The sequence below is a fragment of the Apteryx mantelli genome, chromosome 3 (assembly GCF_036417845.1).
Source record: "Apteryx mantelli isolate bAptMan1 chromosome 3, bAptMan1.hap1, whole genome shotgun sequence".
NCBI lineage: Eukaryota > Metazoa > Chordata > Aves > Apterygiformes > Apterygidae > Apteryx > Apteryx mantelli.
The window spans coordinates 1707838-1730466 of record NC_089980.1 but is presented as its reverse complement, the minus strand read 5'-3'; the positions used below and the strand labels follow the sequence as shown (position 1 = coordinate 1730466).

General features: G+C 38.5%; 1 protein-coding gene across 1 annotated transcript in view; it reads left to right on the top strand.

Moving 5' to 3' along the window:
* The window catches only part of XRN2 (5'-3' exoribonuclease 2), a 60349-nt gene that overhangs the window by 8830 nt on the left and 28890 nt on the right, over positions 1–22629 (top strand). Inside the window, exons 5-20 of the mRNA XM_067292607.1 lie at positions 1045–1103; positions 1183–1272; positions 2421–2493; positions 2585–2635; positions 3024–3181; positions 3586–3660; positions 3762–3895; positions 3984–4041; positions 4142–4249; positions 5986–6030; positions 7238–7369; positions 10520–10635; positions 13659–13794; positions 17167–17274; positions 17354–17443; positions 17969–18041. Coding sequence (XP_067148708.1) covers positions 1045–1103; positions 1183–1272; positions 2421–2493; positions 2585–2635; positions 3024–3181; positions 3586–3660; positions 3762–3895; positions 3984–4041; positions 4142–4249; positions 5986–6030; positions 7238–7369; positions 10520–10635; positions 13659–13794; positions 17167–17274; positions 17354–17443; positions 17969–18041 — 1506 coding nt within the window. The remainder of the gene's footprint in view (positions 1–1044; positions 1104–1182; positions 1273–2420; positions 2494–2584; positions 2636–3023; positions 3182–3585; positions 3661–3761; positions 3896–3983; positions 4042–4141; positions 4250–5985; positions 6031–7237; positions 7370–10519; positions 10636–13658; positions 13795–17166; positions 17275–17353; positions 17444–17968; positions 18042–22629) is intronic.

Sequence of the window (22629 nt, the reverse complement as noted above, 5' to 3'; positions counted from 1 at the left end):
TCAGTGGATATTTATGCAATACCAGAGGGAAGGAGAATATAGTGAGCCAACCGAAGGATGGATCTGTTTTTTTGCAAAGTTAGGATCTAAGATAAAACAGAACGACCCTTTTTTTTCTTCTTCTGTCTCCCTTCCTGAAATGGGTTTGTGTTGAGTGCTCTTAATTACTTTAGAAAAAAAATGAACAGAGGAACAGGGATAAATGTAGCAGTGGGAAGCTAATCAAAACTCTATGGAAGAAAATACAAATGTGCAGGACTTGGAGGGGAAAAAAAAAAAGAGAGAGTTGAGGCTCAAAAGTGAGGTTCAGATGAAAATACTACTAGACTGGAGTAGAGAACTGCAAGGAAGAGTAGCTACTTGATAGTGAAAACTCTTTAAACTCAGTGAGGAAACAAAGCTAGTGCAACTTTCTAAGGGTGACAGTGCCAAGACTTGAGTGAAAGGAGAATGTATAGCTGAAACATGCTAGTGAGCCTGGAGAAATAAATTCAGGTGACTCTGTAGGAGGAATAGCGCTGTAGTCCAAGTGAGAGGACCATTGTGTAACCTAGTTAGATATTAAAAAGTCAGGACAATTTTTTTTTTGTGTGTGTGTGTGTGTGTTTTAACATTTCTTCCTGTAGCATTTCTAGACTACGAAAGCCCTTTATGAAGCTTAGAGGTGAGAGAATTGGTATAACCCTGTTTGTGAGGCCGGGTGAACAGGTAGTGGAAACACAGGGGAGAATACACAGGAGAATAATTATTGCCTAATGTATGATCTGATTTAGCAAGGTTAGTTTCTTCCTGAGATCTCTTTCATGATCTTTTAGCAGAGTAAATAGTGAAATCCCTTCTCTGAAGCAACAGACGACTGTTGTACAAATACTAGTTGCCTTATTTTCAGATGGAGATAATATAATAAGAGCTCTTTTTTTAAATGAAGTAATTATCAATAAAAGGGTTGATTGTTATCAGGGGAGCCATCTGGGGTTTTGTCATGCAAAAGCCTTTTAAATGTTCCGTATTGGTTTACTGTGTTAAATGTCTTCATTGCTCTAGGTGGCATTCTTCCTCCAGAAGAAGTGAAAGAGAGATTTGACAGCAACTGTATTACCCCAGTAAGTAATCTTGAACTTTAACCGGTAATTGCCAATGTCTGAATGATGGTTTAATTTATTTTCTTCTGTCACTTTTTAGGGAACTGAGTTTATGGACAATCTTGCTAAATGTCTCCGCTATTACATTGCTGACCGTTTAAACAGTGACCCAGGTTGGAAAAATTTGACAGTAAGTTTCACAGTTTAATACTTCAGGAAAATTAGGGTGATCTATTAGGCTGGATTGGGATATGATTGAAGAGTGCAAATTTAACAGATTTGCCTTATCTTCAGGCACTGTGTTGTTATTAGTAATGGACCAACTTGCACATTCTGCTAGGTCTTTCAGAGATACATTTCGTCCTAATAACACCGTCTAACAGAGCCATTTGTTTTGATTTCATATGAAAAGGTTTCTTTTAAGAGCAGTAATGAGATTTGATATTAGAAGCCACAGTTTGATATAATGGGAGACAGAGTTTTAAGAACACTTTCCTTCCTTGGGAGAAGAGTGTCAAGATACATTGTGTATGCATTCTTTTCTCTACGTTTTAACTTTTTTGCTAGCTCATGTAGGCTGTGTTTTCTCCTTTATTTCTAGCGATGGAGTACACTAAATGACAGGCTACAGAAATGATTCGTATCAGCTTTCTTGCCTTTCTGCACTCACTTCCAGATTCTTTCCTCCTGTTCCTCAGCCACTCCACCACCATCAAGTTTTGTTTGTGTGTGCCCCGTTTGCTCTGTACAAGAGAGCAAAATTATTCAGCCTTTCCAGATGCAGCTGTCTGTCTGTTTTCCATAGGTTGATGTTAAAATGGTCTAATTAGAGGGCAGTCGACTCTGCCTAATTCCCTCCATCTGACATGAGCTTTGTAAACCCTAATGCTCATCTGGACACCACTGTGAGGAAGTGTATAAAGTTATAATGTATCAGTGTGTCTATGAGTTTAGCAGATATAAGGGGAAGAGGATATGTCTGCTTTATCTGTTGGTTCTCTGCTGCATATTATGATTGTCTTGATAATTAATTAGGAAATTTAAAACTCATTATATGATGTCTTGATAATTTTTGTGATACTTGAGTCAATGTGTCAGTTTGGTCCTAGAATTAGTAGAAAAGCTATGTGATGCAATTAATTCACTGCATGAAAAATGAAGGTCTACTCATTGGATCCAAACTCTTGAATAATTCCTTTTTTAATCATAATTATTTAGTTACAATTAGAAATTAAGAATTCAAGTGTTCATAAGTCAGAATGAATATTCAGTATATGAAGTACATATTTTCTACTGTGTCAGCACAAATTGTTTATGTAATCTTTAAATGCTTCACAGGTTATTTTGTCTGATGCTAGTGCTCCTGGCGAAGGTGAACATAAAATCATGGATTATATTAGAAGACAAAGAGGTAACATTCAAATAGATGTGAACATTTTATTTTATATTTAAATTATTTTACGTGACTTTAAATTGAACAAATGTAATTTTCTTTTGTATAGCTCAACCAAACCATGACCCAAACACTCATCACTGTCTGTGTGGGGCTGATGGTGAGTCCTCCTCTGCTAGCTATGTACCTTGTGTTTTCTTGTGCCGAAAATTTCATTATTCAGTTTGACTGTCATGTTTATGTGTCATTTGCATTTGTGGAAATATCTAGTGTATTTGTTTGTTTTTGAAAGCTCTATCTAATATTTGGGAAAGATCCAGCATTGTCTGTAGCTGAAGGGCTATTTTTCACTTAGTTGTGTCTTAGTACCTATCCAGGTACTAACGGTTTGTTAGAAAAATGATTCAGAATGAGCCTGTGGGTGAGCACATCTCTGTGTTCGTACTTGCTTAAGATAGAATGTACTTGGCTTTTTAAGTTCTTTTTTTAAAAGAAAGCTTAATAATGTTCATCCTTCTTTATTTTTATTTTTCTCTTTTGATTGATAGCCGATCTAATTATGCTCGGATTAGCGACACATGAACCAAATTTCACTATAATTAGGGAAGAGTTTAAACCAAATAAACCCAAGCCATGTAGTCTTTGTAACCAGATGGGTCATGAAGTTAAGGATTGCCAAGGCTTGCCCAGAGAAAAACAAGGCAAGGTAAGAATTATCACCATTTGGAGAAATTCTTTTGATTTATGAAATAATTTATGTCTTAATGAGATCCACAAATGATTCTTGCTGCAGTCTTTGGCCAAAGCACAATATGAATCATATTGTTGCAACTACCTGGCCTTTCTATTTTATTAATAAATTAGAATTGTACTTTTGTAGCACAATAGTATTATGCCAAACCTAAAATCCTCACTCCTTTTTCTGCTGGTGAGAGAAAACTGTCAATAACTTGACAGATATGCAAAACAGCTTACATGCTTGGCGTAAGTACTTCAGAAACTATATTTGTGCATCTTTTAACTGCTTTCATAGTGAGCCTTTTAAAATTGAACTGGGGAAGCTTTAAGGTCAGCCTGGATGTAATGCAACTCTTCCGTTTTATTTTACAGCATGATCAGTTTGCAGACAGTCTTCCTACCTCTGAACAAGAATTTATCTTCATTCGATTATGTGTTTTGCGAGAGGTATGCAAAAGCAGTCATTGCGTCCACTTTGTGTAAGGAATGTTTTTAAACTGCATGCACAAAGCTTTCCCAATATCCTTTTTCTTTTGTGTGCACTGCAGTATTTGGAAAGAGAACTCACTATGGCCAGTTTGCCTTTCACTTTTGATTTTGAAAGAAGCGTTGATGACTGGGTCTTTATGTGCTTCTTTGTGGGAAATGACTTTCTTCCTCATCTGCCATCTTTGGAGATCAGGTATATGAGAAAATGTTTTCTTTTCCTGCAAATATACGTACAAAGGTTTTAAATGAAAAGAATCTAATGCTTTTTTGTTTGTTTGTAGGGAAGGAGCAATTGATCGCTTGGTTAACATATATAAAAATGTGGTGCACAAAACTGGGGTAAATGTAAAAAAATTTTTGTGTTTTTTTTTTTTTCTTAAAAATATCTGGGTGTTTACTACAGTTTTGTTTTTTAACTGTGTTTCTTTGTAATTTACAGGGATACCTCACAGAAAGTGGTTTTGTCAACCTACAGCGAGTCCAGATGATCATGTTAGCTGTTGGAGAAGTCGAAGATAGTATTTTCAAAAAGAGAAAAGATGACGATGTAATTTTTTCTTTGCTACGTTCTTGAAGTTTGCCTTTGATCGCTTGCATTACTGTTAGGCTGTCGCGCTGCCTTAATAGAATAACAACTTTGTTTTTTGTTGTTGTAATCTCCGGTGAATTCCTCAGTGTTTGAAAATGAATTGAGTGCTCCCAGTTGATTTACTTTCCTTGAACTGCAGGGCCTGTTTTTCTTGTTGTAATCCCAAGTAACAGCAGGATGAAAGCTGTATGTCAGTCCTGTTACTGCCTGCGGCTTTTTGAATAGCTGCTATGAAAACTAAACAGGAATTGTTTCGTACCCTGCCGCAACCTGGGGAAGCGCTGGCAGCGAGCGGTGGCAGAGCACTAAATATGAGCGCAGAATGCCTTCTTGCCTTGCCAGTGCCTCCCGTCTTGTAGGACTTGTCCACAAACTGTTGTTCTTTTGGTCTGTCTCCGCAGTGTGTCTGTGCGGTCTTTTGCGGACACGTGTAAGCTCTGCAGCCTGGGAGACACGCTGGGATGAGAGAGGTGCCAAGCCTCTACTGGTTCTTTCTCTGGGAAGACAGAGGGTGCTGGCTCTGGCTGCGCTGATGTAACTGTATGGGGTGCAGGTACCACCTGCCCTCCAAAATCAGCTGCTTGCATCTTTTTGAAAGAGATGGTCAGACCCATTGTGTATGTTCCGTAGAGTTCGAGGTTTGGCATGTCTCAGCCTCCCCCCCTTTATTCTAAGCATTAAATATTGCATTGTTTAAAATCATTCTCTGGAGTCTATTTGAATTGTGGGGGTATTTTTTTGGTTTGTTTTTAGCTAAACCCACTCAAGACAAGTTAGGATAGAGTTTCAAGTTTGGTAGTATTCACATTATAAGTAAGCTTTAAGTTAAATTCTAGTGGACTTGTCTTTAAAATGATTTGTTAAAAAAAAATCTGGTACTTATTTTGTCAGTTGCTTTATATCTTTTCAGCAGCTTAAAAAGACGTTGAAAATAACTCTTTACATGTTACAGCATTTCTTCTGGCTGAGAGGTGTGTTTTGTATATCCTAAGTCTTTGTGTATGCAGCTTATTCATTAAATACAGGGAATAAAACCACCTTGTGAACAAAGGAAGAGAACTGTATCTAATATTTAGTCAAAAAATCCTGTACCAGTGCTGGCAGAATATTTTGTTTATAACAACTCCAGCCTGCATGTCTCTTGAAGTGGAAATGCCAATTTGGTGTTCAAGTTTTCAGTATCCTTGGCCAAGAGTAATAAGTATCTTTTTAGAGCCTCATCTTGCCCATTTCTAGGACTTTAATGTTTCTCCTGTTTTTTTTTGTTTGTTTATTTTGGAGCAATTCCAGTCCAGACAAGGAGTTTGTCTGTGTGTTGTCACTTGAAGCCCTTTGATCCTGATATCACTTTCAGCTAAAATTGGCAGTGGGCTGCTACTGCTAAAACTCAGATTTTCCATCCATAAGCTCGAAGACCTGGTGGCTGTGGCAAAACTTAGTAGGGAATATAAGCCATAACCAGCGCTGTGGGGCTTTGAATACACAGCTACTTTTTTCCATGTTTTTTCTGTGTAGAGTAAAAATTTCTATCCCACTTCTGTTGGATTTACAGATACAAGAACTGACCTGTGTTTTATTCGGAACAGTACTTAAAAACCTTATGGTCGTTTTAGCTGATAGAGGATTGTAATGAAATGTTTTTCCAAGAGGCCTGTATGCTTGACTGACTTTATTTCTCTTTATTCTCTACTTAGGACAACTTCAAAAGACGGCAAAAAGAAAAAAGAAAAAGAATGAAGGTAAGTTCATTTCTTTCACAATGCAAAAAACGCTAGCGGTAATTAAAATATATAGTATAGCTTTTGGTAAATGTGAGTTAAGGTGCAGCTGTAATCACGGAATTTTGGGGCTGTGCTTACAGGGTTTTTTTCCATAGCTTTTTGCACACTGGAGCTTTGAATGAAGGAATTGCATGTTAAAGGCTTCTTAAATTGGGGAAGGAGGGAGAGAATTGAAGGTGCTCAATGATTAACTGTATGTTGTGTCCTTGAAATGTGGACATGTCTGCACTTGCGTGATTATTTTGTGGTGCTTTGCCATGCTAATTGTACAGGAGTTGCTTTTCTGTGTATTGATGTGAGTATTGTCAGCAACTGTATTGTGTTTGGGTCAACGCACTTTTATGGAGTATGTTTAAGGTGTTAGGTTTAAACGTGGATATGAGTTTGCATTGATGTGCTTGTTTAAAGGCATCCACTGTGAAAAAGCAAACAAGGCTTTCCCCATGGTATAGTTGTCAAACGTTCTGCCTGTAAGCAAGCTGCAAAATTTCTCATAAATAGAGAAATGTTAATTGTTGTGGGAGCATGTTTGTCCTTTCTGACCCATGTAATTTGAATTTTTTAAAATCATGTTGTTGTTGAGGTTTATTTTTTCTATGCATGAAATGTTCGGATATTTTTAAAATGGGTTCTTGCATGTTCATTTCAGTGTAGCTTTGTTCTTGGGTAGGACGCTCAGATAAGTGTAGCTTCCAAAATTTTCAAGTTATATGATGTCCCTACTCTTTGAGTGCTCTCCATGTCCTGTGTTTATTTTTTAAATCAGTTATTATCTGACTATCCCTCTTAGAATGAAAGAGGTTATTCACTTTGTAAGCAAAGAGTCCTTTTTACAAAGTAAGTTAAATGGAGTTTCATTTTCCCCCCAAAACTGCCTTTCAACCCATGAAGAACTTCAGCACAAAATACTGGGTTTTTGTTTTGTTTTTTCTTTGAAAAAAATTAATTTGTAGGAATATAAGGGTCTTGCTTGTAAGTGCCATCTTATGTCTGAGTAAGATCTTGTTAATCATAACTGATTTAAGCCGAGCTGAGTGAATAATTGATTAAATTATGCTTGTTTTATATTAGGTATGTTAAGCTGAAAATTGTGATAGAGCATCATCACGTATGCTGTGGAGATTACACACCTCTTTCAATATACGTGTGTATATTTATTTTTTAGCATGATCATCCTTCTTTTATTCCTGGTGGACAGTTTTCCCCTCAAGCTCTGGGAAATCGATCCAGTCCTCAGGCAATCAGCAACCCTCGACAGACTGCCTTTGAAATGAGAATGCACGACCGGCAGAATTCTGTAAGTAGATGTTTAAAGGTATTTACAAATAGAAGGAGAAATAACCATATCCTACGTAACTCTGGGTGCCTTATTCTCTGCCCTGTCAAGTTTGTTTTGAAAAACAGGTTTTTAAAAAAACTGTATTTTTCAAGGAAATGGCTTTTAATGACTGATTTTTTTTTCCTTTTTTTTTTTTTTGAGACTATTTGAATAAAATTGTGTTCTTTTTGATGTTTGAAATGGCATTGCTTGTTAAATATTTCTGGGGAGGCAAATGTATCCAAATCAAATACAGCACATACCTATTATCATCAAACTTGTTTGACATTTGTGAAGAGGAACCTCCTTGTGAATGTAGGCTTAGGAATTTCCTCTGTAGGCTTGTGAGAAAGGCAAACAAATTCTGAGTTGGAGGTGTTCTTTTAAATATATATATATATATTTTAGTTCTTTTTATTACTTTTAGAATTTGTGACATCTCTCCATGCTGCAGACCAATTCGATTATTATTTTTCTGAGGGGACTTCCTGTCTGTCAGTAGTGTTAAGAATTGGTAAAATAACCGAAGAATCGTTGACGTATAGCTTGATCTTGCTGCAGCTGTTACTTTTAGCTGTTACTTCTGTGCTTCGGAGGGTGAATGACATATACATGGAGCGTGTGCATTTTGTTCATTTGTTTTACTGGTCATTGTATGTATAAAGAGTTTCTTTTAAGCAGGAAATTGGAAGGCCTGTATACATGAAAAACAACCCAAGCGTGGTGTTCTTGTACATTATAAAAACTTCAATATTGGGTTATTTCATTTTCTTACAGTTCCTGGATTATTAACATATTAAACATATTATCGCTCCATTTTTTTCCGATGCTCCTGTGTTCGCTGAAGTTTGGCCCCTGCTGGTTTTAAGCTTTGCGGGTGAGCAGAGATTAGGTTTTTTTGTTCTTCCTGCGTTCAGTTTAAAAACTCCTTGGTTCTTCTCTCCCATAATGCCCTCTCCAGGAAAAAAGATCTCTGGGCATGGTCAACTTTCAGGAAACCAGGCCGCTTCCACTATAACTGTTAATTGAGGGAAGAAGATCTAAAATGCCAGTTTTATGAAGGTACAAAATATGCCCCAAACTCTAGGCCAAAGCGGAGACTTGAGTAGTAACAGTAAGATTCCTATTACTAAATGAGAAATACTAGTGATGAATTTTTGATTCACGCGTGTGATTCTGGGTGATATCAGAACTACCTTCCTCTGAATCTGACTTATATTTCCCTATCTCTAAATTACTTACGGTGGCATTACTCTTTATATTTTACGTTTCGGTTTTAGCTTGATCAATGTTCGGCCCAGCTTGTAGTTCAATACAAGCTAGAAGGAAAAGGAGAACTGGCTCGCCTGCCCCAGGAGATGCTGTGAAGCTGAATGTGCTGCTTTTTTCCCCCTCCTGCCCACACCCGCGGTAGCGGTGAGGCTGGTAAACAGATGCTTGAGGCCAGACTTGCAGTAACCTAGACCTGTGAGACTCAATCTTTCAGGAAAATCAAGGGTTCATCTCCTGTGTTTTGGAAGAATTCCTGGCCCTAGAATGTGACATTTCTCAGCGGGAAGAATATTTTAGTTTTTCTCCTGTGCTTTCTATTTAGATCTATAGAAAACTACACACAAGTCGGCATTTTTCATTCTTTAGTGGAGCAGAGCAGATCAGTAGTAATTATTTTATCCAGGTGTTGCTCGTGATTTAGATTGACTGACTGTTTGCACATACGCAGGACTTATTCAGTGCCATAGAACTTATCTAGAAGGTTAAGATGATGTCTGTGAATAGTACAGAATAATTTAATTTAATAATTTAATTTAGCTGCCATTAATCAGTGCGTCGAAAGAAGCACATGTGCAAAATATGGCACCATTCCCACCTGCATATGCTTTTCCCCTGAGCCTTGTGTCTCTTCCAGTCAGTTCTCACAATTTCTAGTTTCCTGTTTAATTTTCATTATTTTATTTTAGCAGTATTCTTAGACAAAAGTCATAATCTTTATTAACCATCTCTGTTCCAGGTGATTTAAGTGTGTGTGTGTGTGTGTGTGTGTGTGTGTGTGCATATATATATATGCATTTATATTTTGGAAAATTGTGATTTGAATATCTATGGGTTCGGGGAACTGCTTTTACTTTCCAAAAGATTGCCTGTTGACAGGGAGAGGGGAACTTGGAAGAAATTTTTGAAAAGGTATCAATAAGTGATGGAAAATTGGAAATAAATCGAGTACTCTGTTAGCTGCCTTGGTTGTTAACTTTTGATAACAATTATGACGAATGTTCTCTTTTTGTTCATATGTTTTCATCCAAACAGTGAATAGACTTTTGAGTAAGGGTTCTTTTCATCATAAAGATGTATTTGCTGTCTTTTAAGCCTGAGTAAATACACTTTGCGGTTTTAAAGTGTAGTTAATGCTGCTTTTCCCTTTTAATCTTGCAACTTTTGTACGTGGGTTAAGCAACTTAGTTCTTTTAGGGAAGCTACATGCTCTTTTATTTTGAGTTTTCTTTTAAACTACAATGTTTTATTTCGTTGCAATGATTTATCTTAAATCTGCTTTGTAGAAGTGAAAGTGGAAGAAAGGTTTTTTGATTTTTAGTCCCTGTACGGTCCATGCAAAAATACACAATCTTAAAAATGGTTTGAAAGATCAGCTGTGACAAAACCTGGAGTGTTTCTGCTAGCTGTGAAGTACAAGCAGCTTTTGCGCCGTAGTCTGCACGTGCAACACATTTTTGCTGTCACTGTAAAAAGAAGTCCTAACATAAGCTCTGGGACTAGAGACAACAGTTGTACTCCAAAGGCTCATTTGGGGATATGTGAAAATTTCCGTGTTTTGTCAGTTTATACTGTCTTGTCCATTGTATCTTTTTCTTTCATAAATGTAATGCATTCTTTGGCTGTACCTCTGAGTGCCTGTCTCAATACAAAGACGTGTGTTGTTGTTTTTTCTTTTGCTTCTTGACTTAATATTTTTAGAATTTTGTACCATTTACCTGGAGCTTTTGGGGAACTAAAAATAACGTACATGATTTTTCTTTATCACAAAGCTGTTAATTTTAACTTGAATTTAAAATGCCTAATAAATCCTTTTTCCCTCCCCCCCCCCCCATTTATGTGCAATAATTATGACCCTAGACAACTTCATCTCCAAACACCAGTCTCACTTCTGATGGCACCCCGTCCCCGGCAGGAGGAATTAAGCGAAAAGCTGAAGACAGCGACAGTGAACCTGAGCCAGAGGATAATATCAGGTGAAGCCATTTTTTGTAGCACTTTGTTAGCAAATTGCTGAGAGAGATGCCGTCTAATTAATGCCATTTAGCTTAGAGCGGCAGTGCCTTCAGATGCTTTTCTATGATCTTTTTATCCACCAGTAATTAATGTGGAGGGTTAGAATATTCAGTAAATTCCGGTGAGATGTGTAAGCTATAGCTGTTAAATCTAAGTATCTAGATTAGTATGCGTGCGGGTTTACATCCTCCAAGCCAGCGCTCCCTTTGAGACCAAGCACTAGATTGGCTAGACAGTCGCTGCTCGCCTCTGATTATGTGAGCTGAATGCCGCTGTTTTGCAGTTGAATTTTTAAGCTGTTTAACCCATAAAATTCAGTTACGTTAGCGTGCGCAGCGTTAACTTAGCTTGACTATCCCAATCTCGTTTCCTCGGTCTCTGGTTCGTAACGGGCCTGGTTTTGGCTGCAAGGAGTTCTTTAAGTTTCTTGGGACAGCTGCTCCGCAGATGATTAGGGGACAGGAATTTGAGAATAATTGAATTGACTGTGAATTAACAGTGGGTGTGAGTTTGCTTAAGGCCTTAATCAAGATATAAGGGTTAAGGTCTTATAATTCTTTTTGTCTAATAACTTGTTTAAATTTTGGTCATGATAAATGCAACCAGTAGGTTTTTGTTTTCTGTAGAGCGAAGGGAGGTAGACATGGAAAAACAAAATGGTTATTTATTGTGAAGGATTGATCACTAGTGTTCTGCAGCGTTGTCGTGACATATTTGTTATATCCACCCCATTAGATCTTCTAGTAGTAAATATTCTAGTTGCCATATTTGTTTTTTTCCTGTGCATGTAGATCCAAATGGATTGTGTGGGGTGTTTTTTTGCTTTTTTCTTTTCTTTTTCTTTTTTTAATCCAACAAGCAAGAAATTTCTGTCTAAAATCAGGATAAATTAATGTCGGTTAGCGTTTGAATTTTAGCTGAGACTCTAAAAGAAGCGTGTAGCAGTTTTAGCAACTAGCATGGATGAACCATGGTGATTTACAAGTTGCTATAGTTTTGGCAAGTTTGGTACTGTCAACCGAAAGGATTTACGACGTTCATCACTTAAGCTCTTCTGTAGATCAGAATACTTGCACGGATCTTTTTTTGAATGAAAAACACTTCTGTGCTTTTCATCGTGTTGGGAAATGGTGATCAAACTTATTTTCCAGGACTTTTTTTTTTTATTTTTTTTAAGAAGGGGGAAAGTTTTTTGCAAAACCAAAAGGATTTCACGTTGTCAAAAAGCTTAAGCCAACTTCTGCTCTGTCTTAAAGGCTGCACTGTATTTATTGCAGTATGAGACTGTCATGCGTAAGTTTGAGTTGACCTCACGGATGGTTGTGTGCTGATTCTGTACGTAATTTTAAAAGGTTGCATCCTTGCTGGAAAGGGACCTTGCATTATACTTTTGGTACGTGAGAATCCATGCCAAGATTTGAACACTTAGAATAAAATTATTAAAAAAAAAAATGAAAACGTTATTAAAGGGTTATCTGATTTAACCAGTTTCTAAATCAGATTTGTAATTTGCTTTGCTCTTTGCTCATCTGAATACCAGAGTTAGGTAGTCTTTGAGATACGTGTGTGTAAAATACGTGCAGTGTGGTGAATAATAGGTTAAAAAAACTATCGTGAGGGAGGCCAGTTTTGAAGCATGATGTCATGGGTGAACCAAACTCTAGGCAGAGCCTAATCTTTCTATCATTTAAAATACCTTTTTTAGATAGCAGTTTCTGAGCTGAACTGGAATTTTCCCCCAAATTGCCAAGCATGGCTAACAGCTTGAAGTTCAATTCTGCCTCTCCTCTTCTGGAGGAGCCTATGGTCACCGTTTGTTTTACACCTTTAGTAGCTGTCGCTTGGGGTTTTCAACAAGAGGGTTTTTGTCTTTGACTGTTTTCCAGGCTTAAGGAGTTGGCCAAATTGTGTTAAGAAACTGAGCTATATGTTTTTCATGACAAATATTTCATGTATTAAAATTTTCAGTCCAGACTGCCAAAGTATATTTGCTGTTAATCTTCATAAAATATTCCTTCTTGAAATGTGACCTCATATGGCACATCCTCCACTTTCTTTTGACCGCTACGTTGCATTAGAGCTGAGGTGTTGCAGCGCTTGTCTGCCGAAGAAGAGCAGGTAGTTTTTTCCCCTGCCCCGTCTCTAGATAGACATCAGGGGGAGCGGTGTGAAACAAGGCATAAATGGTGCCTGAGGTTGTTCTTTAGTCTCCAACCTTCCACGCCGGAGATGGATGTTAAAGATCCCTGTTTGAAAGGAAACTAATGTGAATCAGCACGCACTGGATTCCTGAGTTTTCAGGTAATTCATGTAAAAGCATGCCTGAACAGCAATAGAATATAGAAAACAAGCTTTTTTTAAATAATTATTTGTTGCTTTTCACTTTGGGTAGCACAGAAACTATCACTGTTCTGCCTGCGAAGGGTGTGAAGAATAGAGGATAGAACTCACTGTGAGAAGAGACTCCCATCAAATGCAGGTTTTGCCCGGGGCAGATTAAATGAAATTGGTCAGGCAAGAAGTGGAGAGCTTGATTTCTTTCTAATGGTTGGAAGCATTAAGGAGCAAAGCTAAAATATCAGTTTTGGTAGTAGATTTCTGATGAGAAGGGTGAAATCGTGGACTTAGGGACAGTACGTTGTTTTGAAAAATCCTCACACCAGCAGGCACAGATTAGAAAATCCACCTCGTTTCTAAAAAGTATTTGGAAGATGTATGTGTCAGGACAGCAGCTTTGGAATTTCGTTTGGATTTTCTCTTATGCTGGCCATCAGGTTTTATTCTCTTGCTGTTGAGGGTCAGCTTTCATTTAGATCGGTAGAAAGTGATGTCAAAATGGGAATTTCAGTAGCAAGTGACTGATTGCTAGGAGCATGTTTGTGCTGTTTCCATTGTGTCACACAAACTTTTTCATTATGTTTTAGTTCAAAAATGTAAATGTGCATCTAATTAAGTGTATCATCTAATTGTATTCATTATGCAGGTTATGGGAAGCTGGTTGGAAACAACGCTATTATAAAAATAAATTTGATGTTGATGCATCTGATGAGAAATTCCGGCGTAAAGTTGTGCAGTCCTATGTCGAAGGGCTTTGCTGGGTTCTCAGATACTATTACCAGGTACTTAAAAGTTCTTCTCTGAAACTTCAATTTTCTTTTGTCTGCTTCCTATCTCTTTTCTGTAAATAATCATATTTTGTTACTCATTTTTGAAAAGCGGTGGGTTGTTTTTGAGCATGTAAAGTACTATGAGTGGGTGTCCATTCTATCTGACACTCAAGATTTGAATGCAGCTTTTATTGCTCGCACGCAGTGGCAGTGCTTGTTAGTTTATTAAGAACCGGCACATATTTTTTCCTTTGCAATACATAGCCATGCAAGGGCTGGTGCAATTAATTGCAAATGACTAAATGAGTGAACAAAAGGCAAAGCCTGTGAAATGCTAGTAGGAATTTGAAAGGAACAGAGTTGTCAGTCACCTCCATAGAGTATAAGGGTGTTCTGTGAAGTACACTGTAATTTAAGTAATCTGTATCTGATTTAAATCTTTTGATAATTGAGATGTCAGATTGGCAAGAGATTAGTTAGACGTTGGGATTTGTTGCAGTGATAGTTAATAACTATTTTTGTGCTCTGCGAACAGAGCGAGTTATATTTTGTGTGACCTGGGAATAGAATCTACTTGAGCAGATGAAGTTTAACTGCCTCGGGAGGGCTTTGTAGCTTGAACGCAGCGCCGTATTGATAAAACTGCACCCTGTCCAGGTTATAACGGGTGGCTCACACCTCTCTGACCTGGAGCACAGGCAGCGCAGATGTCTCACAGGCCTGCAAAAAAAATGCAGTCTTAGAGTTAGTGAGTTTATTTCGACTTTTACTCCTTTTTGGTCCAAGGAGAAAAAAATATATATAAAAAAAAAAGAATGTATTCCCTTCCCTTCCACTGCATCAATTCGGCTGAGTTAGGGCTCTGACCTGCATATTATGGTGGATGAACATGCTAAAGCTTAAGGCTTGCGCCTTAGGGTTTAAAGGAGGGAGGATGTGGCAAAACTGAGATTAGATGCTCTTGAGAGAATTTTTAAGAGGTGACTGAATATACTCGTTTGAAGATTGCAAAATTAAGGTCGTTTTATTCCAGGAAGTCTGTGTCGGGGGGTGCGTGTTCATTGCTTTGTGATCAACGTGCCGTGATCTCGTGCAGATATCGTGGTGCTGTTTTATAACCGTTTAAACTCTGGTTTTGCATTTGCATACATACTGTTGGGAGACTTGTGCCTTTAAATGCACAGGAGTGGGCAGACCAGCCTGTATGCAATTTTAAAACAGTATAGGCAAGTCCTTTTGCAATATTTGCTCATTTAGCTTGGTGTAAAACTGGTTTAGTTAGAGATGTGCGTAGATGACTCCTCGTCCTGTTGAGTTTGTAGACATTTCAGCTGAAGTGACTGGTGCATAGACAAGTGATAGATGATTACCGTTACAAAGAAAGTAAACCAGGGGGACTGAGAATAGCTTCAGGCAGCACCACAGTGCTCTCAAGAAGATGAATAAACAGAAAGACCTCAAGGAGAAGCGACTATACAGCATGTATTTCTGGTTTAGTAATGTTCCCAAAGAAAACTTTATAAAAGTACACAAACGCTTAGGGTTGTGTTTTTGCTATTTCATCTCCTATCCAGATGACTCCATGAATCAAATCTCTCTCTAGAGCTTCTAAAGCTGACAGTGCAGACTTGAAACGGTGCAAGCGGTGAAAGCCTCTCGTGCGCCGCTGTAGTCTGGACTTCCCTAACAGGACTGTATGTGGGCAAGACGCTGCAGCCCGCCGTACGCGGGCAGTCTGCTGTGCCGGCGTGGAGCAGCAGTCAAATCGCTTTCTGCCTACATGAAAATTAGATTAGGAAGCTGTTGGGCCAAGGAAATTTCAGAATAAGGCGTGTTTTTTGTTTGGGGTTTTTTTTTTCCCCCCCCCTCTTTATCGTAATGGGAATTGATTTCAATAACTACTGCTCTTTGTCCACAGAACTTATAAAAGAATTAGTTGCATGCTTTTCTACTTGTTTGAAAAGCTGGTAATGTAGAACATGTTCCACTAATGGGAACATCTGTTTTTAAAAAAATAAAAAATAAATAAAAATCCACCTTTTTTCTAAAAAATACTGGAACCATCTGAAGAATTGCATCTGATAATTATAGCCTCTATAGCTTTATACCAAAAATATCACTGGAGGAGCCTTATTGACATTTACTTACCCAGAATTGGAAGTCAAAATAGTAGACTTCTGTTCTGAGTGGTACTGCTAAGAAAAATAGCTGAGGAGAGGAAAACTTAACTTAGACCTTTTAGAGCCACATTTCCTTTATAAAAAGTGCCTTGTGTTCCAATGTGTTTGAGTTGACTTTCATTTCTTCTTTTTGAGGATTATTTTGCCTCTTTCAAGTGAATGCACTTTATATTTCCCAATGTTAAATGTAGAAGAATAAGAGGGAAAAGCAAAAGGTAACTTGAAGTGCATGTAGTGCTTTTTATTGAATAGAAAAATAACAATTTAAAAAGGAATACCTTTCAGCCTGCAGAAAATACTGTTCACGTTCGTACACCTTGTACAGTGCATCCTTTCAGGTTCCCTGGTCCCTCAAATTCACAAGTTGGTAGTGGGGTTTGGATACGGAAAACAAACGTGCAAGTTGTGTGCTGCCAGAAAAGGAGCTCCTCCGTTCCTGCTGAGACCGCTGTAATGGCTCTCTGACTTGCACAGTTCTGCTCTGTCTATGCGATTATGGAGAACTTAAATCCCTCCGTTGTGTTGCCTGTGTGTGTTTCCATGCTCGGAGATGTGCCAGCAGCTCTACAGAAACTGGAAATGTGTCCAGTTGCTGTAAACTCCTCAGCTTAGCCCCGGGGAGTGGTTAACCTTATGGGGAGACTCTGATTTCCTGCTTCTCAGCAGGTGCGTGCGCATGTGTGCGTGGTTTTCCTTTTCCTTTTCTTTTTCCTTTTTTTTTTTTTTTTTTTTTCCTAAGGGGGAGGAAAAAAGCATGAGGTATATTAGTGTCCTGAAGTTAAGGTTAAGATTCTGCTCTAAGGTCTCTTGTGTTGTTACGGTGCTAGGTCCTGTCTCTTTGGCTGTCTCCCTTAGTGACTCAGACCTAGCCCATAGCAAGAGTACTTTGGCATAGAAGCCTATCCGCTGTGTTGTGTGCTGCCGAGGAAATGCCCGCGGTCTCCATTCACTGTCCAGAACTCACTCGCTCTAATCTGGCTCTGAAAAGTTTAAGTCCCAACCTGAAGTCCAGAGTTCCTTTAGAGGCAAGAGCTCTTTCTTTTCTAATCACGGGGACTTCTCATTCTCCTGGCTGGTGCTGGGCAAAGTTTTGTCATCTTTAGTTGCTGGGCTACTTGGATTTATTTTTTGTTGTTCTGTTTTGTTTTGTTTTTCTTCACTCTTCCAGTTTGTCTGACTTGTTTCTCTTGTTTCGCCGTCCTAGGGCTGTGCATCCTGGAACTGGTATTACCCTTTTCACTACGCTCCATTTGCTTCTGACTTTGATGGCATTGCAGACATGCCCTCAGATTTTGAGAAGGGCTCAAAACCGGTAGGGTGCCTTTTTTTGTTTACTTACGTTTTAACAACTTATTAGCCCTGTTCTACATCTGCTCGTTTACTTTCAACAGTTCAAGCCTCTTGAACAACTTATGGGAGTATTTCCAGCTGCAAGTGGAAATTTTCTGCCACCAACCTGGAGGAAGCTCATGACAGATCCAGTAAGAATCCTTGTTTTTATTCCTCTCTGTAAGGTTTTGTTATCTTGCAGTTGTGTGTGAACATGACTTGGTACTGCTTACTTTAGATGGGAAAATAATGGAGAAGAGGAAGGAACATTTTTGGTAAATTGCAGAGATTCTTTAAAGATCGTTAAAAGTGAATTTTTACTTCAGATGTTTGGATGAGGAAAATTCTTTCCTGACTTCTTTAGGCTTAGAAGAGAGTAAAAAGTTTTACTAGTAACCCTACCACGCTTACTTGGGGAGCAGGGACTCTAACCCAGTTGTCCTGAATTCTTCTATTCCCCTTAATTTCGTGTTTTGATACTCTGAGTAGTAGGAGTGCCCTGGCATGTTTCCTGTTTAAATGGTATTTAATGAAAGATGATTTTATTAGTCAAACTTCTTTGCACCCTCATTAATAGGGTTTTTTTTAAGCTTGCTCTCTCTCTGTGTGCAGTACTACATCGCATTCTGAATGAATTTCATAATTGGCTTTAATGGGTTTTATTTTCTCAAATACAGGAATCAAGCATAATTGACTTCTACCCTGAAGACTTTGCTATTGATTTAAATGGGAAGAAATATGCTTGGCAAGGTGAAATTTCAACTTTCTTCTTTTGGATTATAGTATATGACTTAAGGATCTGTGTGAAAATGGGAAGAAAATGGAAAATGGTCTCAGTGAGATAACGTCTAACAAGGTTTATGATTGCATTTGCTTCTGTTACTTGGGGTAGAGGGAGAGTACTTTGCCACAGGTATATTTTTCAAAATAAATTTGTATGAAGAACAAATTATGATTCAGTAACTGACTTAGGATCAGCAGTGATTACTACTAATTTCAGCAGTCATTCCAGATTTGTTAATTTGTCCTGAACTAGATTAATCATTTTTCTATTTTTATCAGCCTTACTATGTAATTGTCTTTTGTCTCTTTTGCATTTAATTAATGCATCTTATTCTACTCAATCAGTGGCTTGTTATTACCTTGTGAAGAATGTTGTGGGAAATATAGAGGTATTTGGATGCATACAAAGAATGAAAAAATAGAGTATTCAGTGCAGTCTCTTCCTTCTTAAGGGAATATTAATGATCTGACAAATTTTAAATCTGGTATTCAACCAGTAGAGAAGTGTATCATCTCCTCTGTGTGTGTGTGTATGTGTGTGTGTATATATATAACTAATTATTCCTCCCCTCCTTCTTAGCCTGTGTAACTATTTTACAATAACCAGTTTGTTCTGCCTTTATTATTGACTCTTAAAGCTGCTGGCAATGTTTTTCTGTAAGACGTGGTACTTCCTAATAAAATTAGAGAAAACTTCTGTACTACTGCCAAAGAATGAGAAGAGAAAAAGGGCAAAGTGAAAATACCGGCCTCTAACCTGAGAGATACAGCCCCAAATCTGTGCCAGGAGCACCGTTCTTCATGCTTCCTCCGTACCTTGCTCCGGGGATCGGGGGCTCCTGTGTAACTTGAGAGTTGCATGTTTGAGTACCTGGAGGTACAGACGTACACGCTGACTGTTTATACGGAGAAGGACAACTCTAGTGTGGAAGACTGACGTTCGGCTCCCAATGACCTGTACTTAAGTAGTTAGCGTAGGTGTATGGAAGAGCTCAGCAGTAGGAACTTGCACTCAGTAGGGAAAATTCCTGCTATAATAATTTCCTACTATACAGTAGGAAATTACTACCAGTTGTGTAATGATGGCTGTTTGGACATATGATGGCACTATGTCAGAGTAATAGCGTGGAAGACCCAGCTAGGATGCCGAAGGACAAAAATATCGAATTCAACCTGACAAAAAGGTGAAAGTTTGAACAGGGGTAATCCAAAAAGAAGTGGGCACCTGGATGCGGGGAGGAAACGACATAGGATTTTTTTCACAGTGTATAAATCTTGAGAGCAGGCGAATTGTTTGTTGCTACGAGGGAGAAGAGCAAGATGTGGAGAGAGCCGTACTTAACACAGGTGAATATTGGAGATGCGCGGAGGCAAATACTGGAGGAGAACAGTTGCCCCCGAAACGCTGATTTCAGGAAGGTGGAAAATAGGGCAGGACGGCTAACGGGTCAGAGAAGACGAAACACAAACTCAGGTTGTTAGCTGTGGTGGTAAGGCTGTTTTTAGGGAGTGGGACCCGACTGGAGAGGCTTCAGAAAGCAAGTACTGACTGGTTGTTTTAAAGCTCTGAGAATGTCGCCCGCTAGGGGAAAAAGACTGTTGCAATCTGGGAAACAGGGAGTCGGAGGTGCGGATGTTCAGGTGGAAGAAAACAAGATGCCTTCATTCGTGAAGGCCTATTAATCTGATGACAGTGAAAAGCTGATGAGAAACTGCAAAAAAGTAAAATAGCGATCAATTCTAAAACAGAATACAAAAGTATGAGAGTGTCTAATATTAGAAAATTCTTATGCTTAGTTATATTCTGTTTATATAAATTCTGATTATTTTATGCTGCAGAGTTGTCAGAAGTACTTGTAGATGGTTGATTATCCTGTGTATTGTGCACATTTATCTCCCCATTGTAATTTTTTAGGTCGGGTGCAGCTCATTAGCAGAAGGTTAGGGACAACTGGCGAGATAGTATTTTATACTACTGTAAAATGAAGTGTTTGTTCTGGACTCTTGCCAGACACTTAGCAGTCCTAAAGGCTACATATATCCTCTTTTTTTAATATTGATTTTTATCTAAAGAACATTTCAAAACTGCCTTCCAACTTACAATTTAGTGGGATGGGATGGGTAGCATTGCTGCAGTAGAAAGGTGTTTGATTTGATTTAGGCTTGCAATTTTTAATGCTGTTCAGAAAATTATCTTTTAATGGTCAGTTTGCCTATATTTTGAAAAAGACACAGTTAAACACAATATCTTACTCTTAGTAGTGTTCCAAAAATCAAAGAGAATAAGTGTAAATACTATGGGACACATTGTATAACAGGTGTTCCTCTAACTTGAAGCTCATCTTTTTTTATTTTTTTTAACCCTGTCTTATCCATCTGCTGTAATTCTGGCAATTCTTTATAGTCCTTTTGCCTGAATATCAAGCTTACAATCTAAAGCAGTAATGCTTTAAGTGGCTTCCAAATGATTTTAGCATTCTGTAATTTTACTTTTGTAGTTTTTACTTTGCTATTTAGTATTAAATGAATCACTATAAACTACTTGTTCTGGATTAACATCTGGAATTCTCACGTTTAAAAGGCAGTTGCAAGATGAGAAATATTTTTCAAGCTGGAAGTACTGACTATCTTCATTTAGAAGGATCTGATATACCTGTGCTTTTAAAGGAGGTGTTTGAAGATCTTCCTTTTAAAGACACGCTTACGTTTCTGAAAGCTCATTATTGATCCTCTTTGCGTTCGCCTGGGTTATGAACGCTTTCCCAGATTTGTCACCGTGCCACCAGCGTGTTGTGAAGGTGAACCTGAATCGTGTGTCTTCCAGGGTAGGCTTAGCACCGTTCCCCTCTCGAGTAGTTATGTTCCAGCTGAAATTTGAGCACGACTGAGGTTCGGTGCTGTCTTTGATAAAGCAGGCGTCAGTCCGCGTGGTGATCGTTTTCTCATACTTCGTAAGCAAGAACAGTGCAGCTTTTCCCGCTTGGTGTGCTTGGGAATAGCAGAAGCTCTGCTCCTGGTTATTTCACATAGGCTCAGTGATATTTTGAGTCAGCTAAGCTTCCGTCATATTTAACACTTTATTCGTGGTTTGTTCCTAACTGTCCTTGTTAGGAGAGACTACAAGCTTCTGGTTTAATTGCATTGAAAGATAAAGTTTTGGGTTGTTCCCCTCGCCCTCCACCCCAGCTCCAAGACAACAGGGGGTTGTTCTAATAAAGCCAAGTAAAGCTTTAATTCAGGAAGCAAAAGTATTTCATGAAGACCAAGTTGTAGATAGGAAATATGTCTGCAGAAGGTCAAAGTCTCTGTGAATGTTTTACCTTAGAATTTAATGATGAAAGTGTCCGAGATCTGCCTGCTGATGAAAATGGTACAGACACAAATACACAGCTCCATGCATACCAGGTAGTAGAAAGCCTTTACAGTCATCTTGGTCAGGAAATGCTGCCTTGTTCATGGTAAGGGAAATCAAATAAAACTAAAATAGCGACTCCAGATTTTAACAGATAATAAACATGATATTTTATCTTAGAAGATTTTTCATAGTAAGTTTCTTGGTGCTTTTGAAGAGTTGGTAATAAAAGGAAACAAATACTAGAGCACACCAGGGAAGGTCTTATTTTTCATTTTTGTCCAATACGATGAGTGAGTGTACACAAATGCCATTGCTTAGCAAGGAATTTTGATATTGAGAGGAGCTTCCATGTTGGAGTAAAATTAATAGCTAATATGAATGGTCCCTAATGGATAATGTCCATATCACCTTGTCACTGAACCTAGGCAGAGTGGTTTCTTCCGTTGTTGTCTTTAATTAGTTTGAATGAAGTACTGTCTTGACAGAACTCAGTTCTATCTTTAGCAAATGAGACAAATAACGAGTATCTTGCTGAGCTCACCTTGATCCTAAAAGCAGCTGTGGGCAGTGGTTACTGTTTCTGAGCGTCTATCCAGAGTTGTGGGGAGGGAGGAAGAGGGAGGGGAACGCCAAGATAAACCTCCCCTTCCAGCCTGCGCTGCCGTGGAACTGAGCCCTCTGGTCTGCAAGCTGGCGACCTTGAAAACATCGTCTTTTTCTGCAGCTGGTTCAAAGGTTGTTTCTTGGGTAAAAGAACTTATTGGAGCTTTTCACGCTGGTGTCTTTCAGGGCTGCCCCATCGTGAGCTTAGGACTAGGTCACTGCCACGTGCTCTGTGTTGGGGCTGCCGTTTAATTTTCAGCACTCAAATGCAAGTTGCTTGGCTTTGGGGACCTGGGCTGGCTTGATACTGTACCACAATATATGTATTAAATTGAGATGTTTGGGCTATTTCAAGGGTGTAACTTTTGCAGGTCCAGCTTGGTTTTGAGAACTTTGTCATGGAATTTAGATTTGGCTACCAATATTTGAGGACACTGTGGCAACTTATATGGTGTAACACTCTGTTTGCACCCACCGTTTTGCCAACTATTGCTGGTTTAAATCATCCAGAAAACAATCTTTATTTTCCCAAACCCTCACACCATTCTTCCTTTCCCCTTCTCTCTCCTTCCAAACAAAGCAAGAATACTCTAGCTC